This window comes from Echinops telfairi, unplaced genomic scaffold, assembly GCF_000313985.2.
Source record: "Echinops telfairi isolate 266 unplaced genomic scaffold, ASM31398v2 ScPeMD7_3;HRSCAF=10, whole genome shotgun sequence".
In the NCBI taxonomy this organism is placed as follows: Eukaryota; Metazoa; Chordata; class Mammalia; order Afrosoricida; family Tenrecidae; genus Echinops; species Echinops telfairi.
Window position 1 is genome coordinate 4,302,858 of NW_022103899.1, and position 18,364 is coordinate 4,321,221.

General features: G+C 47.5%; 1 protein-coding gene across 1 annotated transcript in view; it reads right to left on the reverse strand.

The window, feature by feature from the left end:
* Positions 1-7,671: 7,671 nt before the first annotated feature.
* Positions 7,672-18,364, reverse strand: part of TTN (titin) — a 315,644-nt gene continuing 304,951 nt past the window's right edge. Inside the window, exons 310-315 of the mRNA XM_045294579.1 lie at positions 12,650-18,273; positions 12,360-12,516; positions 10,239-10,933; positions 9,984-10,137; positions 9,121-9,423; positions 7,672-8,987 (exon numbers count right to left, since the gene is read on the reverse strand). Of these exons, the coding sequence (XP_045150514.1) occupies positions 8,689-8,987; positions 9,121-9,423; positions 9,984-10,137; positions 10,239-10,933; positions 12,360-12,516; positions 12,650-18,273 (7,232 nt within the window). The 3' untranslated portion in view covers positions 7,672-8,688. The remainder of the gene's footprint in view (positions 8,988-9,120; positions 9,424-9,983; positions 10,138-10,238; positions 10,934-12,359; positions 12,517-12,649; positions 18,274-18,364) is intronic.

Genomic DNA, 18,364 nt, shown 5'->3' on the forward strand with positions numbered 1-18,364 from the left:
GTCTAGCACATCCTGCTTTCCATGACCGGACCACTGGACTTCCTCTGCCTGCATTTCCCCCAATTACATTTGGGGCAAAGGGGAGTGGGAAGTCACACACAGTACATGGGCACTGACTTTGTGGTCAGCAGCTAAGTGCTTAACCCGTTATGCCACTAGAGTTCCTTTGGCTTTGATCACGACCTTAAGTCCTAATCAACTCGATGCAATCAACAACATCGTTTAATTCCTATATTATGCTGTGAATATATATATTCCTATATTATGGGCTTATAAAATAGAAACGGCGTAGCAAAAGGAGGATTGCCTGCAGGATGAGAGCGACAGTGAATCGCATGTTTGGTGACTTGCACGGGGTAGAAGCAGCGAACCACGCACGCGCTCTTCTCGGTTGACCCCCCTATTGGCTGGTGGTAGCAAGAGTGTGTTGGTCTCAGAACCAGACAAGGGAGGCCACTCCCGCAGGGTCAGGAGCAGCAATGCCCTCCGCTGCCACCTGCGCTGCGAACATGTGTCCTTGGACGAGCTGCAGGGGAAGGCTGGTTGGGTAAACCCAGGAAGGGTTCTTGCAGGCCTTCCCAGCATCCGCCACTTACAACCAATTTCCGCTGCTTGCGGAAGAGGTGGGCTTTCCTTGAGGCACGCAAGGAAGCCAAGCCTCGCCTTTACCTGCCTTTGCGCGCCCAAACCGTATCCCAGGTTTGGAGGCTGCAATTCCAGAGGTGTGGAGTGCTGTCTGCGGCTCTAGGAACCTCATCGATAGGGCCACGGGCCAGACATGCTAGAATATTAGCATGGAAGACCTGGGAAGCATCCTCAGGACCGCCCATAAAGCCCTGCCGCACATTTTCAGGTAAGCATTGATCTTGAAAGTTGAAAAGTGGTGGAGCCGATGCTGCTGGCACGCCCAGATCCCCCAGGGCAGTTACTTCGGTGTTGAAAGTTGAGCAGAGAACTGGAGTTCCACCTCCCCTGAGAGGTGATTCTTCCCTTCCCCCAAGTGAATCGCTCTGGGCCGTCTGGTTGTGTGCCCCTGTCCACTCCCCCTCTTCCCTCACTCGCCGCTACCGACTCGAGGCCGACTCCGAGTTCTCCTCCTCAGGGGAGAACTATCCCTGTGGAAGTCCCCAACTGCTGCTCTACAGGAGGAGAAAGCGTTCTCTTCTTCCTGCGGAGCTGCTAGTGGTTTCGAACTGCTGACCTTGAAGCTAGCGGCCAAGTGCAGAGTGCATAACCACTGCCCTCCCTGGGTCCCTTTCCCTCACAGCGAGTCTGAAGAATAGGGTAGAATGGCCCCTTAAGTTTCCAAGGCTTGCAGAAGCGTCTTTCTTTTTTCCCTGCCGAGCAAGCCGCTGGCTGGTGGGTTTAAGCTGCCAATAGTCATTTGCCAGTTCTAGAGAGTTCCTGTAAGTGGGATCATACAACGTTCGCCTCTTGTAACGGACTTACTATTTCAGGCAGCTTGGTGTTTTCAAGGTTCATCCATGTTGTGGCGTGTTAGCATATATCAGGACATCCATTTTCATGAGGTCAGAACAATTCTCCACTGTGGCACATTGTTTGTTATCCATTCATTAGTTGATGGGCATGCAGGTTGTTTGCACCATTTGACACTTGTTATAGTGCTGCAGTGAACATGGCTGTACCAGGAGCCCCGGTGGGGCTTTGGGTTCGGTGTGGGGTGGGAGGTGATATTCACAGCTGCTCTGCAGGAGAAACAGGAGGGTGTCTGCTCCCTGAGTCTTGGAAGTAAAGGGGAAGTTCTACTCGGTTCTGCAGGGTCTCTATGAATTGGACTCTGCTCGATGGCAGTTTTGTTTTGGGTTCAGTGTTCGTTTCCTTGCTAACATTCTCTGTTCATTATTTAGATTTCTTACTGGGTCAAATACTGGGGTCTGAGAGCTTTTATTGGTGTCCATGGGGGAAGGTCTGCTCACAATGCCGTCTTTCCAGACTGTTCTAATTATTCCTTGTCAGCTCCCCCAATGCTCGCTCTGACAAAGGGATGGCTAACATTTGTATTTTATACGTTTCTTCTTCTTTTTTATCTCACTCAGAAAGGTATTTTAAAAAGAAGGCTGACGCGACTTTCTCTTAAACATCACTTCTCATAGCCACCCCTCGGCACCCATGTCCTTTTCCATGTCCATCCGCACGTCTCCAGTTTAGAGGCATTTTTGCCTCATGGTTGAATTATTTCAATAGTTTCTATTTTGGCACCAGATTGCCCCAATATTTTCAAAAAGTCTGATGATTGTGTGGCCTTCTTGCTAGTAAAAAAGTAAGTAAAACAAGTAAAAAAGCAAGATCAAAGCAAAAACCTTTCACTATCCTTATGGCCTGTTGAACAGGTTCTCTACTTCTTATTTGAAAAGACTGGGTGTGCCTTGACGGAATCAGCCCTGAGCATTCTTTCTGGCTTTATCTCCCACGACTCCCCTTCCTGAAGTGTACCTGTCCTCTGAGCATCAACCACTTGTCCATCTCCGAACTTATACTTTTCAGCCTTTATCTCAGAACTTATACTTTTCAGCCTATTTTTTGGAAGCCTTCTCAACACGTGCAGACATTAAAAGTCATCCTAATTCTTTGAGCCTCCTCAATTTGCTGTGTCCTTAGTGATGCCCTAGCACTCTGACTGAAAGGGTTTTTTCCTTCTGTTTATTTTAGCACTCACGTGACCCAAATCACTTACTGTACAGGAAAAGTCACTTCATATACTAGACATGTTGTTTAGTAGTTGTGCACCTTTTGCTATGTGATAAGGTATGTGAGATAGTTTATTGTGCCAGCCAGGCTGATAAACACATGTGGGATTAATTGAAGGGCGGAGAGATAAATGGCTTGGCGAGCCTAGCCTTTCCTGTCTCTCGCTCTTTGATCATCGGACCAATGTGTGGCCGCCTTGCTTGGTCTGTGCCTCAATTTGCAAGCTACACTACCTGTGGGGACACCTAACCTATGGACTGTGTCACTGTAATTTGAGGTCCCTTTAAGACCTGCCTCGCCAGAGAATTGGAATGTACATCTCTGGAGTTGGGGACTGACTGTTGGTGACCTGGCTGACGGTTGGTGACCTGCCTTGCTGTTTGCTGCCAGTGCTGGGATAGCCTAAATCTCTCTCTACAGAGGACCATCTGGTGGCCCTCAAGACTTGAAGGACTGCTAGTGTCTCACAACTCTCTCATGGGAGTGAGTTGCACTGAGCCATTTGTACTGCTTTATAATTTAGCTGTTCATTTCTTGTATTATATATCTATATAGTTTAACAGTTCATTTCTTGTGTTATATACCTATAAACAAACAAATAAATAAATATATATATATATATATAAATTATCAGCAATCAGGTTTTAGCTCTAGAGAACCCTGTCTAACACATTTTGGGACCAGGAGTGCTTCTAGAGAAATAAAATAATAAATATGGGCTTCTTAAATTGGCTCTCCAGCCTGACTAGTCTTAACACTAGTAATGCTACTTCAACACCCCAAAGCATGGATAAGCCTGCTACTCTTCCTAATCCATGGTGTGAAGTAGCAAAGATAATACCTAAAGTAGTGGATAGATGAGATGCTGGTTAAAGGAGTGGCTCTGGGTGATCATATGTTTGATATTTTCCAGGAGTTTTGTAAGGATGACAAGTATAGGGGAGCTGGTTGGCTGGTCCTTCTTACAATGGAAAGTGTGATTAAGGAGAGGGATGGTCTCAGAGCCTCAGAAGCGCGCCTCAGGTGCAGACTAATGGATTTGAAAACTTCCATCTGTGCTACAAAGGAGAGCCTTCTCTAGTAAAAGAGCTGACATTGCTGAGAACCAGGTCCAGAGTCTCATTATACGAGTGGCTGAATTACAACGGCAGCTGAATTGCAGATCTAGAGCAGTGTCTGAAACCAAAGTAAGGACATTGATTGGGAAAAGTTGGGACCCTGAAACATGGGATGGGAACATATGGGCTGATGATACAGAAGAGGATATTGAGCCCTTAGAAACAATTGACCCACCCCAGTCAATAGATCCACCCCTCCCAGCTGAAAGTATTAATTTACAATCCACACCTGAGCAGATTAGCCAAACTATGCAAGTTGATATGCCAGGTGGGGCTGCATCAGTAGTACTGCCTGAGAGAGATGCCTTACAAGATTTTGCTAAGGGCACCCAGGAAACACCCTCACCACCCATTATTTCTGCTAGACCTGTCACTAAAATTAAGTCTCAGAAAGCTCCTAAAGGTGAGGTTGAGATGATTATCCAAGAAGAAGCGCGCTATACTCATAAAGATCTGCTCGAGTTTTCAAATGCGTACATGCAAAAGCCTGGGGAATATCCCTGGGAATGGTTACTAAGGGTGTGGGATACTGGTGCATGAAATATAATATTAGACCAGTGTGAGTTTCTGGATATGGGACCCCTAAGCACAGACTCTTCTTTCAATGTCTCTGCGAGAGAGGATAAGAGGATCTAATTCTTTATTTGGTTGGTTCAATGAAGCATGGACTGCCAGATGGCCTAGATTAGACCAACTTGAAGTACCTGACCTACCTTGGTGCACTGTAGAGAAAGGCATCCAAAAGCTTAGAGAAATTGGTATGTTGGACTGGATCTATCAGGATATTCCCATAGACCCCAAAAGGGGGTGTCCTGAGGACATACCCTTTACCACAACCATAAGGAACAAGTTTGTGAAGTGGGCCCCAGCATCTCTTAAGACTCCTGTAATTGCTGTTTTATGTGCACCAGGATTAACAGTGGGCACTGCCCTAAGCAAACTCCGACATTTGCCCACAATGGGGCTGTTTGGTTCCCGTGATGGTAGAGGGCAGGTGCCAGCGCTGAATCAACAGAGACTGGGTGGGTGTGGTTATAATAGACAACAAGGTTTCAGTAGTAATCAAAGCAACCTGTCTCGTGTGGAATTATGGCATTGGCTACTTAGCCACAGTGTCCCTAGGAATGAAATAGATGGGAAACCTACTAAATATTTACGTGATCTATACAGGTGGAAGAATGGTAGATCAGGTGAACAGCAGAATAGACAGTTGTGATCGCTCAATCAGTTCCCAGACCTGAGCCAGTTTACAGACCCACAGCCCCTTGAATGAGGGGGAGGCCGGGTCCCTTTGAAGGAGGACCCTGCTATATCACCGAAGGTCTATACTATTAGTCTTTTTTGTAGCCCTTCCCCAAAGGGACCTGCAGCCTTTCACAAGAGTAACTGTTCATTGGGGGAAAGGAAATAATCAAACTTTTCGGGGATTACTGGACACTGGCTCGGAACTGACACTAGTTCCAGGAGATCCAAAGTGTTTCGAAGGCCCACCAGTCAGAGTGGTGGCTTATGGAGGTCAAGTTATCAATGGAGTTTTAGCTCAGGTACGCCTCACTGTGGGTCCAGTGGGCCCCGGACCCATCCTGTGGTTATTTCCCCAGTAACAGAATGCATCATTGGAATAGACATACTTAGTAACTGTCAGAACCCCCTTATTGGATCCCTGAAATGTGGAATAAGGGCTATCTATCATGGTAGAAAAGGCCAAGTGGACACCATTAGAACTGTCATTATGTAGGAAAATAGTAAACCAAAAGCAGTACTGCATTCCTGGAGGGATTGCAGAGATCAGTGCCACCATCAAAGACTTGAAAGCTGCAGGGATAGTGATTCCTACCACATCCCCGTTGAACTCACCTATATGGCCTGTAAAGAAGACAGATGAATCCTGAAGGACTGCTAGTGTCTCACAACTCTCTCATGGGAGTGAGTTGCACTGAACCATTTGTACTGCTTTATAATTTAACTGTTCATTTCTTGTATATCTGTATATAATTTTACAGTTCATTTCTTGTGTTATATATCTATCTATATATATATATATATATATATATATATATATATACATACATATATATATAATTATCAGCAATCTGGTTTTATCTGTCTAGAGAACCCTGTCTAACACAGTGAGGCCAGAAGTTGTATCTCGTGCATCTTTGTATTTGCTCTCAAGTGCGTGATTTCTCTGCCTTTGATTCCTAAATAAATGAAGACCCAAACATCTTCCTTTGGAGAATAAAGGTTAATGGAAAATTTGCCTCAGCTTTGGGCATTTGTGTTGACAGTTAGATGTTTAGTCTAGACAAATAATCAACTGCATGGGCAGCAAATTATTTAATGTGACTCTTCTAGCCAGTGACACTGGATCCAAAGACTTTCTACCCACTGGCCTGCGATCTTCTTCATTCGGCATCATTGCATGTGTTTCACGAGTCTGAAGAGGACTTTGTAGATTGATATTGGAAATATGGGCTAATATCAAACTTATGGACTTTATCTGGACTGGGCTGGGATGTTTTCTCAATGTTCAATTCCTCTTGTATATAAAACTATTTCGTATACATATGCGTGTTTATGAATTTGTTTCTCTAGTCTACCCAGACTAACACACCAACCCATGGAGAAAGTTGAGCACTTTTGTGCAGGAAGCTGACTTTAAGAGTGGGGTACTTCCGTGGGCATTTACTTGGGGAAGTTGGTCCTACTGAGCCATGGAAGTGGAGCTGAGTATCTTCCGGCTGGGGCTCATTGGAGTGGGATGCTCTGGGGACTTCATTCAGGGAGTTGGGTTTGTGGACTCACTGAGCTTGAGTTGAATGCCTTCAGGTTCAGGCTTATGGCAGAGTGGCATAGCCCTGTCTGTATTAATGAGCAGACCTGAAACTTTGTAACATATCATGGTAACAACTACCCTGAGCAATTTTCACGGCATTTGGATTTATTAATTCCCGTACTAAACTCTTTAACCATGAATTTTGTCTGTGAGTTCTGTGTAGTCATTGCAATGGTTAATAGAGCCCAGGGAAATCATGTAGAGAAGTAAAATAGAGAACATTAATTAAGATACATCCTCTTTATAGATTTGTAATTAGTTAATTGAGCAACATATATTTTTGATACTTAAAAAAAATTGTCCAGTCTAGTTGCATTTAGAAAGATCATGTTAGCACTATGTCATTGAAAACAAACTCTTCAGTTCTGAGGATGTTTATTTGCTAGATCACAATCTGGAGCTGCAGTGATCCATGGGCCCCAATGGCTCAACTGGTCATTTTCCCAGAAGTTGTCATATCTTCTCCACTACATTCCCTGTGGGACAGGGGCTAGATGGCTTTATTCACCTTTGTGTTGTTCCCTGTCTTACCTAGCACAACATATTGTGAATTGTAGGTGGATTTAGTTGAATTGCCCTCCACAAAAATATTTTTCTTGATAAATATAGTATACTTTGGGGAGGCTGTTGATCAGTAAGAACCTAAGGAGCCCTAGTGGCATAGTGGTTACACATTGGGCTAACTGCAAGGTCAGCAGTTCGAAACTACCAGCATCTCCTTGGGACAAAGACAGGCTTTCTATCAGTGAGAACCACATCTGGTCTTTGTTTTTGTGATCGCCACATATGATTCAAAAAGCTCGTGGAAAAATGGGATTAAAAGATACTGAGATTTCCCCCCTTGTCCATTTGAGGCCTCCCTTGTCCATTCCACGCAGTACTTGAAATATTTGCTTAAAAGCGCTTATTAACATGAATAACTTTTAGCTCGACTTGCTTGATCTTTTCCTGATCTGAAGGCCCGTATCACCCCACCCTGGAATCCCACAGAAAACAACCAACCACACATTTTGAGGTGCAGATAGCTTGCTTTATTTTGTTCTCACTATTTCAAGGAGGTCCAACAATTATAGCTAACAATTGAATTTATTCCTGCATGAGAAGAACTACATCAAATCAATAATGTTTGGGCAGTTAGTTAATATTGTTGTTACAACAGCTTGATGATGGTGTTCTTATTTAGTTATTGCTGTGGCTCAATGCTTAGCTGCCCAGGTTTTCAGGTGTAGTTAAATTTAGAGCTACCACACAAAGGCGATTGGCTGCACCCTGGACCTCCAAGAGTTGGCACTGCCCTGGCACAGGAATACTTGAATAGCTTGGTTCATTGAGGGGATGGCCAGGAGATGGTACTTTTCCAAGCTACCCAGGCACTCTCTATGTCAGAAACAGTGTAAAATGGGCGAGCAAAGTGTTGGCCGTAACACTTTGCTCTGGTAACAGTTAAGTCATGATAATTTCGAAATGTGACATCATCAGAGAATGTAAGACGTTCAAGTGTTGCTTACAGGAGGGTAAGTGCAAACATCACCAATGCCTTACATTTCTGGTTCAATAGGTGCTCATGTCCATATCAGGTGATGTGCTTGGCATCATCTTTTAGTTGGACCAGATATCTTCAATGGGGAATTCTCAACCCACTGAGGCTTTCTTAGACGTCAACATTATGTTGAGGCACAAATATTGATTAAGTGTTGAGCAGGGTATTCGTTCCATAAGAAACTTTCTCCTACCAACTGTTTGTTTCAAATGTTACATTGTAAAATGTCATAAAACAAATGGTACAAAACTTTATAACCGTTGGTCCGGCTATATACAGTATGTACATGTCACTAGCAAGTGTACGCTTAAGATTCATAGGTCAATCATTAGGAAAAGCTGGAAATGCACATTTTTGAACTTTGACTCACTTAGATCGATACAAAACTATTTTTTTTCTTATTTACAGATCAGAAAGATTAGTCCGTGTGAATTATTTGTGAAAGGTTAAGGAGGGTGTGAAAAGCTGAGAGCGCGCAGGCCCTCTTACATGGATCGAATGCTTATATTCACAGTAGCAGAGTCAGATCCAAATTCATTCCCTAAGCTTAGGGTATAAAGTCCACCGTCTTGTTTCTGAACATCCATGATGATCAGGGTGGTCAAGTCGTCCGTGTTTTCAATATGGAATCTTCCGTGTTGCTCTTGAGTTTGAATTTTTCTTCCACTGCAGGACCACGTGATTTCTGGGGTAGGCTCCCCCGTAAAAGCACAGGCTACTGTTAGAACTTTGCCTTCGTCGATGGTGATGTCGGGCGGAAGAGCTTCGATTTTCGGTGGAACTCCTTGATGAACGATAAGAACAGGTTTTAAGATCACAGGGAAAAAGGATGACTTTCTTTCTACCGAATTGTAAATTCTAGAGACTACACCACGCTACTAGGCTTCTCTGCCTCTACTGGTAATTTTGTTGCTCACCTCTTATGCCCGCTTTAAGCATTTTACTAGTTGAGCTTTCCAGGTGTTTCATACTAGATTGTCCCATAAAACTGCTGGAGCTCATTTGTACAAAGGACTCTTGCATGGAGGACATGCTCTGGGCAGACATGCTTGCAAATTTCATTTCACTCATGCTGCTAGCACTGCTGCTGCTGAAACTGCTGAAAGAGGCCTCCTGCTTAGAGGCCGACATTTGGACCGACTGAGACGAGAAGCTTCCTTGCAAGCTCGTGTCATCGCTTGTTCTCAAGACTACCTCTCTGGAAGGTTCTTCAACTAGAGCTGTGGAGCATAGCAGATAGACAGTGAACATCCACGACATCTGGTTAATTGGTGACATCTGACGCTGCGTGACTTATAGAGAGTAAGTCATTAAAGGAAATGTAAACACACACACACACACACACACACACGGAAACATAATCCAAACTGTTCGCTGTAGAAGCAGAAGCAAGTACATGTACACATACATTTGTCCAGAGCTGGCTCAGTGTCTCCAGGAAACAAACCCTTCGGTTTCTATCATGTTACACGCAGGTGCTGGGACCCGCCAGGAGCAAACCGAGATCCACACAGAGAACAATGATAGACTGTGCTTTCTGAAAAGATGTCACATCACCAGGCACTTGATAGCACCGTACTTGGAAGTTTAAGGTAGTTCGGGCTCTACGGAGCGGTAAAGGAACGTTGACCATGAGGAGGTTTGTACAGCTGCCTCCACTTCTTCTCTTACATGGGAACCAGCTGGCTGAAATTTTGCTGTGCTCTGAGGAGAAAGGCAACACACAAACAAACACATACAAGCCTTGGCTAAGGAGGGAGAATGGCAAGGGTATACTTACGGAGGACCAGTAAGGAAGCTGTCGCCGAACATTGGCCCCGGAAGTTTTTGGCCTTAATTGTGTACTTTCCACTGTCGCTTACTGTTGCATTTCGGATCTCAAGAGAATATGCGTTTCTGGAGCGACGTACACTGATATTTGAAGAAATGGAAATCTGGAGGAGAAAAAGAAGCAAAAGACGTGTTTCTTTAGGCCTTCCAGGATCTATGTGGTATTTCAGATGATCTCCAATCACAGAATCAGAATGAAACTTACTGGTAAGTTGTCTTTAAACCATTCGATTTCAGGGGATGGCTCCCCCGTGATTTCACATGTAAAGAGAACATTTTGTCCTTCGTTAGCGTTTTGAGATCTGGGCTGGGTGATGAAGGCAGGCGCATCTGAGAGCTCTTTGCTCAGCGCCATATCAAAATGGCACTTGGTGATGCCCTGGCTGGTTTTGCCTATGCAGGTCAGGATCCCCGCGTCTTTGTGACTGGCTTGCTTGATGGTCAGTGTCTGATCGTTGCCCGAGACACCATATCGGTACTCCTCAGAGTTGGTGAGCTCTCTTCCATTCAGTACCCATTTCACCTCTGTGGCACCGGCCATGGTGGCTTTTAAAGTCACCTTCTGGCCGTCGGTGATGCTCATCTGAGTAGAGGATGCTGTGATCTCAGTATGTGGAGTGATTTCTTCTGATGCCTGGGAGGCTTTGGGGATTTCTTCATGGATAATGGACTTTCCCACGGAGGCTGTTTTTGATTCTTTGACTTCTTCAGAAACCAGAATCTTTGATGCTTCCTCCTTGAGGGCTAACTTTTCTTGAGATTTCACCTCCGACACCTTAATTTCTTCAGAAATTAGGGCTTTTGGGGCCGTTTCCTCTTGAACAACTGCCTTCTTCTGAGCTGCAGCTTCGGCAGTCTTTTGTTGTGTAGACTCTTTCTGTGCTTCAGTGTCTTTTGCAGCTAAAAAAGAAACATCTGTAAGGCAAACATTAAGGAAACAGGCCCTGCCGTTGATTCCTTTGACCATTCCACAGGCGAATTATTCACATAGAAAAATATGTATGTATACACGGTGTGGGTAATACCTAATTCTTTCTCAGCCCAGATCTTGGAAAAGCATCATGCATGACTTTTAAGAGATCAGTACAAAGATTCCTCAACCAAATCTTAAGTTCAGACACAGATTTTGAAGATAATTCTAATGACTTAAGGGAAGGAGAAAAAGAAACAGCCTTGAAAAGAGCAGAGGATTTGGGACCTCTATGGATTTAGATTGGCAAAGCGTTCTATTTTGAAGACTGACATGAAAGCAAACTGCTTGGGAAAAAGTCATTAGCTTTGTTCAGTCTAGAAAATTGAGAGAGTGAAGGTTTAGGGAAGCAATGCTCTTTTGCCTATATAGCTGACTTAATTCTTAGGCATCCTTGGAAGCAGGGGCTGGCTCTACGGAATCTTACCTACCACCACATACGATGAAGCCCCTCAGAAAGGCTTTCTATATGTGTATACATCAGTTGTGCAAAGCGCATTTGTACATTCATTGCCCTCGTCATTCTCAAAACATCTGCTCTCCACTTAAGCCCCCGGCATTAGTTCCTCGTTTTTCCCCTCCCTCCCCGCTACCCCCCTCCCTCAAGAGCCCTTGATAATTTATAAATTGTTATTTTGTCATATTTTGCCCTGTCCAACGTCTCCCTTCACCCACTTTTCGGTTGTCCATCCCCCAGGGAGGAGGTCACATATAGATCCTTGTAATCGGTTCCCTCTTTCCTACCCACTCTCCCTCTACCCTCCCAGTATCGACACTCACACCACTGGTCCTGAAGGGATTATCCTCCCTGGATTCCCTGTATTTCCAGTTCCTATCTGCACCAGTGTACATCCGCTGGTCTAGCCAGACTTGCAAAGCAGAATTCGTGTCATGATAGTGGGAGCGGGGAGGAAACATTTAGGAACTAGAGGAAAGTTGTGTTTTTCATCGCTGCTACATCGCACCCTGATTAGCTCGTCTTCTCCCCGAGACCCCTCTGCAAGGGGATCTCCAGTGGCCTACTAATGGGCTTTGGGTCTCCACTCCGCACCCCCCCCATCATTCACTATGGTAAGATTTTTTGTTCTGATGATGCCTTATACCTGATCCCTTCGACACCTCGTGATTGCATAGGCTGGTGTGCTTCTAAGGCTTTCTATATTAATGGGAAAGATCTTGACTTCAAATGTGTGTTAATGGACATTTATGTCCAAAAGACATTGTGGAACTCAGAAGAGATTGATTTGAATAAAGCTCTCTATGTGTGTGCATGCTCACGCTTACTTAACGAGAGGGGAAGGGTAATGCTTACAAACATTTTCTGAACAGGGCTGGTTAGGAAAAAAGCCAACTTACCTTTGATTGTTAACTTGGAGCGGGAAGACACGGATCCAGCAGGATTTGTTACCGTACAGTTATACAGCCCGCTGTCGGAAGTATCAGTCTTCTGTATTACTAAAATGAACTCTCCTTTGTCTTCAGAGAGTTTGTATTTTCCTCCTTGTGTAATAGCCTGCAGAATATCAGTAATTTGGATTTTTTTAAAAAGTCATTTAATATCAAACTTCATTTGGGAGATGGGGCTGAGGGACGGATTTTTTTGGGGGGGTAAGATAACTTTGAGATAAGAATTAGGAAATGCTTACCTTTCCATCCTTTGTCCAGATGACAGTTGGCCAGGGTTCGCCAGCAGCTTTCACTGCAAATTTAGCAGGGCTGTCGGCAGAAACGGTTGTATCCTGCAGCCCTGTAACGATGACTGGCTTTGAGGCAACCGGTGCGGCAGCTTTGGGCTCCGGTTTCTTGGTTTCTGTTGACTCGGCAGTTTTCTGGGCCTCTCTCTTGGTTTGTGATGCGCTTGAAACCTTCTCGTGGATGCTCTTGAAGGCTTGGCCCACAAACTGGAAGTTGGTTTTGGAAGTCCCTCCTTCACCAGAAATCTCACACACGTATTCTCCACAATCGGATTCTGCCAGGTTGTGGATTTTGAGCTCGTAGGTGCCATCTGCTGAATAGTGGAACTGGAAATGCCCGTTTTCCTTCAGCTTCTTGCCGTCTTTATACCAGGCGACTTCTTTGGCGCACAGCGCGCTGCTCTCCACCGCGCAGGTCAGCTTTGCGAGATCTTTAGCTGCTTCCGCTTTTAAGGGCTGGGTTATCTTCGGTGGGGCAGAGTCTGGGAGCTGCTGCAATTTCTCCGTTGGCCTGGGTTTTGTCTCTGTGGGTGACGTGGCTTTGGGGTGAGACGTCACCGGTTCCGGGGACTTGACTCGCTTTGGGGACTTCACCGCTTCTGGGGATTTTACCCGAGGCTCTGGGGACTTGACCCTTGGTGGTGACGTTACGGCCTTTTCAGCGGCCCTGGCCTTTTGAATGGTCAGCGTAAACTGCGCTTCTTGTTTGCCCTCGCTGTTTTCCACCACCACGCTGTAGCTGCCCTCGTCGGAGGCCTGGACGGAGGAGATCTCGAAGGTCGACTTGTACTTGGTGGTGGTCACCTGGTGACGGGCAGAGGCGCTCATCGCTTGTCCTGCGCGCAGCCACGTCACGGTGGGCACCGGCTCTCCATCCGTGTCGCAGGAAAACCTTGCCGGCTCGCCCTCGTAGACGGTTAAGGACCGGGGCTTCGTGAGGATCCTGGCTTCCAGGGTCGTCTTGGTCTTTCTGCGCGTGGATTTTTCTTCCAGCGACTTGGCTTCCAGCGCGGTGCTTTTCAACTCAGCGGAGGCCGAGTGCTCGTAGGCGGAGCGGCTCTCCCGGGTCTCCGTCAGCAGGGACTTCGTTTCCCGAACGGAAGAGGAAGCTTCCATCTCGGATGTTTTCTTAAAGGAGGCGACGGCGTAGGCCTCCGTCTTGGTCAGCTCGGGGAAAACGGCTCTGGGGACGTCCTCGTCCCTGCGCCGGGAGGCGTAGGTGGTGTAGTCTCCCCCGGTGACATCCAGGGTGGCATAGTCAGACGCTTCCCCTTTGTAGTTGGTGCACACGGCGCGGTACGTGCCGCTGTCTTCCAGGTGGCAGTCCAGAATCTCCAGCGTCAGGACGCCGCTCGTGTTGGTGTAGTGGATCTTGCTGCTCTCTTGCAGCTCCACCCCGTTGTGGTACCATCTGATCTCCGCCGTTGGCTTGGCCTGCACGTTTAGGATAAAGCACGTGCTCTGGCCACAGGGCACGCGGTGGGAGCGCATTCTCAAGGTGATGCGCGGCGCGTGGTCCAGAGTGAAGGGCTGCTGGCTCAGCACTTCGTACTTCCTTTCCGACGTCTTCTGCGTCTTCAGAGCGGCCTTCATGGACTCGTACCTGGAAAAGATGTCAAACCTCGCAGACCTCTCAAATCTCGAGAGTGATCGCTCGCTGGACACGGGGCTGGGGGATCGTGGGCGCGTCCGCTCTGGCGTCGGTGACCTTCTCTCCGCGTCCTCGTCTTCGTCCTCGGGCTCGGCAGGCCGGGGACGCGTCCGGATCAGTTCCGACACTGGCCTCATCAATTCGATGTACGTTGGGGACAGGGAGCGCCGGCGTCTCAGTAGCCTGGACACGGACGAAGAGGCTTCTCGCTGGCGGCGTTTGGAGATCTCAAACTCTTCCTCGATCTCTGTTATCTCGGTCACCTCTCGTTGTCGCCTGGACTTCTTCCTCGTCGTCTCCTGCCTGGACATGTGGTCAAGCTCACTTTTGTATTCCACCAGCCGCTGGGTGGTGGTGACCGGCCGCAGCAGCTCTTCGTCTTCCTTCTCGGCCAGGATGCGGCGCCGTTGCCCGGCCTGGCGCTGCGCGGCCAGGACATGCCGCTCCCGCAGCTCCGCGTACCTGGTGCTCGTGTCGGCCTTGGTGGGAACGTGGTAGGTGGCGTATCTGAAGTCTTTTCGCGTTTCCTCCACCTTGAGGTGCGCTGGCGGCGAGGAATAGCGGAGACTGGAGAGCTCAAACCGCGGGGGGCTGCGGCTGGGGGGTGAGGCCGAAAACCCTAATTCCAGCTCTTCCTCGAGACGCAGCCGCTCCTCCTCGGTCCTCTTCATTGCCAAGTAGTCGTCAACGGGAAGGAGTAATTCTTCGTCGGACATGTCACCCAGAGACCGCCTCCGGGGCCTGTAGTAGTAGTAGTCATAATCTGGAGAGGGGCTGCGCCGGCGGGCTGGCCTCACCATCTCCAGGTCATCCTGGGTCAGCTTGGGGATCCGCCACTTAGGCCTGTATTGATCCGTAATGCGGGGAAGAGGCATCACGTAGAACTGCTCCCACCTGGAGAGGCGGATGCGCTTGGGCCTCTTCTGCACCATTCTGTCTATTTTCCCAGGCATTTCAAACTGATCCCGGATCTTCTTATACCATTTCATGTCAGACATGGGCACGAACTGCTTGATGTGTTGGTCTTCTTCGACCGTGGTCCGTCTATACTTGCGCGGCTGCGGTATCTCATAGGGCATGCGGAGTTTCCGCTCCTCCCGTTTTTCTTCCTGCTCAAGTTTAAACTCCCCCTTGACGGTCTTGGTGCTGACAGCTGGTTTGTATAGGATGGCGGCTTCGCGGAGCGCCTCCTGGGCTACCTGTGTCAGTGGTACAGCTTCCGTGCCGGACAGGATCTCGGCCATCCTCAGCGTCTTGTCTATTTGTTTCTGGACGTGCCGCTCATGCTCCTCTTTACTCCGGAACTCCTGCTTGACGTACCTCAGGCGTTCCACTTGGAGGTGAGCCTGGCAGCTGGTGGAGCCAGCTGTGTTGGTGGCAGTGACCCGGTAGTAACCCGTGTCTTCAGGCAAAGTATCCCTGATGTGCAGAGCATAATAATCCAAGCCTTCGTGGATAATTTCAATGTTCGGTCCCAGGGACAGTGGCTGCCCATCTTTTTCCCATTTCAGTGTTGGCGGGGGGATGCCAGACACTCTGATCTCAAAGCAGACACTCTGGCCTTCTTGGCAATCTGCATTTGCCAGTAGCCGCTTGAACATGGGCCGTAAGGTGGTATCTGTTGGAGGTGGGTGTGGGGTGACCGTCAGCTTGGCTTTACAGCTGTCTTCCCCGTATTTGTTCCTTGCCACAACGGTGTACTCCGCATCGTCTTCGGTAGTCACGCTGTGGATGGTGAGCTGGTAAAGGCCCTTGTCAGTCTCGAATGTGTACTTCCTGTCGTCATCACCTGGCTTTATTTTCTGACCTGATTTATACCACATGACACGAGGCTCTGGGTGGACAGTGATGGTGACTCCGAACCGGACATTTTCGCCCACGTAGGCAGTCCTGTTGTAGAGAGGCAGCGTGAATTCCGGCGGCCTCTCTAGGAGTCTCATGGCATCTGTTCTGCGCTTGATTTTCTTTGTGGTTCGGCGGCAGAAGTAGTCATACACTTCTCTCACCCCTTTCACAAAGAGCTCCGCGTAAGAGCTGTCTTCGCCGTAGTCATTGACTACTTTGCACCTGTAGGTACCATCGTCAAATTTGGTGATGTCTTTGACGTAAATGGTGGCCACTCCGTCTTCGTAGGTGATTTCATATTTCTCACTGTTTTCTAGCTGTCTGACGCCAAAGTACCAGGTCACTTGGGTAGACTGGTCGTAATTTTCAATTTTGCATACGTATTTGACATAGCCTCCTTCCTCTCCAACTGCATGCATTATCTGCCCGGAGATGGGGCCGATTTCGATGGGGGCCACTCTGACCTTCGCAACACTAACCCCTTTCTGGGATCGAATGGCACCCCCACAGGATATTCTGGCCGCGGACACAACCATGTTGAGGTCTTTCTTGATCAGGGTGTGGTAGTACCGCCGGTGCTTCAGTGTTCTGATAACTTTCGTACTGACCCTCTCTGTCTTCTGCTTCAGCCAGGGGTGTTGGAGGGCCTCAGAAGCGGTCATGCGGGACTTTCGCTCTTTCACTAATAGGCGCTCCACAAAATCCATGGCTTCAAGGCTGATATCTTTGAATGCTTCTTCATCGAAAGCATACTCAGCATTCATGATATTCTCAATGACCTGTTGGTTGGTTTCAGCCTGGAAGGGGTTGATGCCACTCAACAGCACGTACACCAGGGTTCCCAGGGACCACATGTCTGTGGCTGTGCTGACCACATCGTGATGGTGGACTTCCGGCGCGTAGTATTCAGGAGCAGTGAACAGAAGCCTGAAGTTGTCCCCTGGCTTCAGCTGGCGGGCTTGACCAAATTCAATGATTTTAATAGTGGAGCTTCTCCTTGTTTGGTAGATGATATTTTCTGGTCGAATGTCAAAGTGCCCGATGTTATGACTATGTAAGAACTCCAGCGCTTCACAGACCTGGTGGATGTAACTAACAATTTCTCTTTCATTCAGTTCAAAAGCACTCGTGTTAATGCGTTCAAATATGTCGAGTCCTGATATGAACTCAAAGATCATGATCAATTCTTCCATGCTTTCAAACGATTCATGGAGATACAGGATGTTTCTGTGTCTGGCAATGTTGAGAATGGAAATTTCCTTCTTTACCAACACCTGATCCGTCCCCTTGACTTTAACGAATTTGGCCATGTATGTCTTCTTTGAGGATGTTTCAACACAGCGGTGAACAATCCCGAACTGTCCACGCCCAAGATCCTCAGCAATCATGTACTTCTCATAGAGTTCCTTGGTAGAAGAGTGAGACGCTTTCGTCATGGAAACTTCTCTGGTTTCATCCACCTCTTCATCATAGTTCTTGGCTCTGCTCTTATCTTCTTTGGTTATGGTTGGTTCGGAAGGCTCGGAAGGCTTGCTCAGGCCAAATTTACTCTCAGCTATGACACGGAACTGGTAACTTGTTTTTCCAAATAAGTTGATCACAGTGTACCGGGTTTCTCGAGCTTGCCCCACCCGGAGCCATCTATCTGCCGTAGTCGCACATTTTTCAACAATATAGTTGGTGATTTTGCTGCCACCGTCAGAGGCTGGCTCAGTCCACGTTAAGTTGACAGAATCTCTTGAGACCTCGCTCACTTTGACCCCTCTGGGTGGGTCAGGAACATCAGCCACATCCAGTTCCACCGTCTTCTGATCGATTCCAAATCTGTTTTTAGCACAGACTACATAGAAACCACCATCTTTCCGCTCCACTCCATTGGGGAAAACGAGTGACGTGAAGGATCTGGTGACAATCACTTGGTAGTGGCCATTATTGTCAATAAGATCTTGCCCTTTCTGCCAGGTGATCACGGGATCTGGTTTGCCACTGAAAGGGATCTTGATGCTGATCGCTTCACCTCGGAGGGCATGGACGGCTCCCATGCCTTCCAGAGTTTTCGGCAGATGGATCTTAGCTGGAACTGCATCAGAGCGAAGAGAGACTATTGTTTAGCAACACCAAACCACATCTATTTAAGTCCCGCCCTCCCCCCAAATGAATGTTACCCAGCA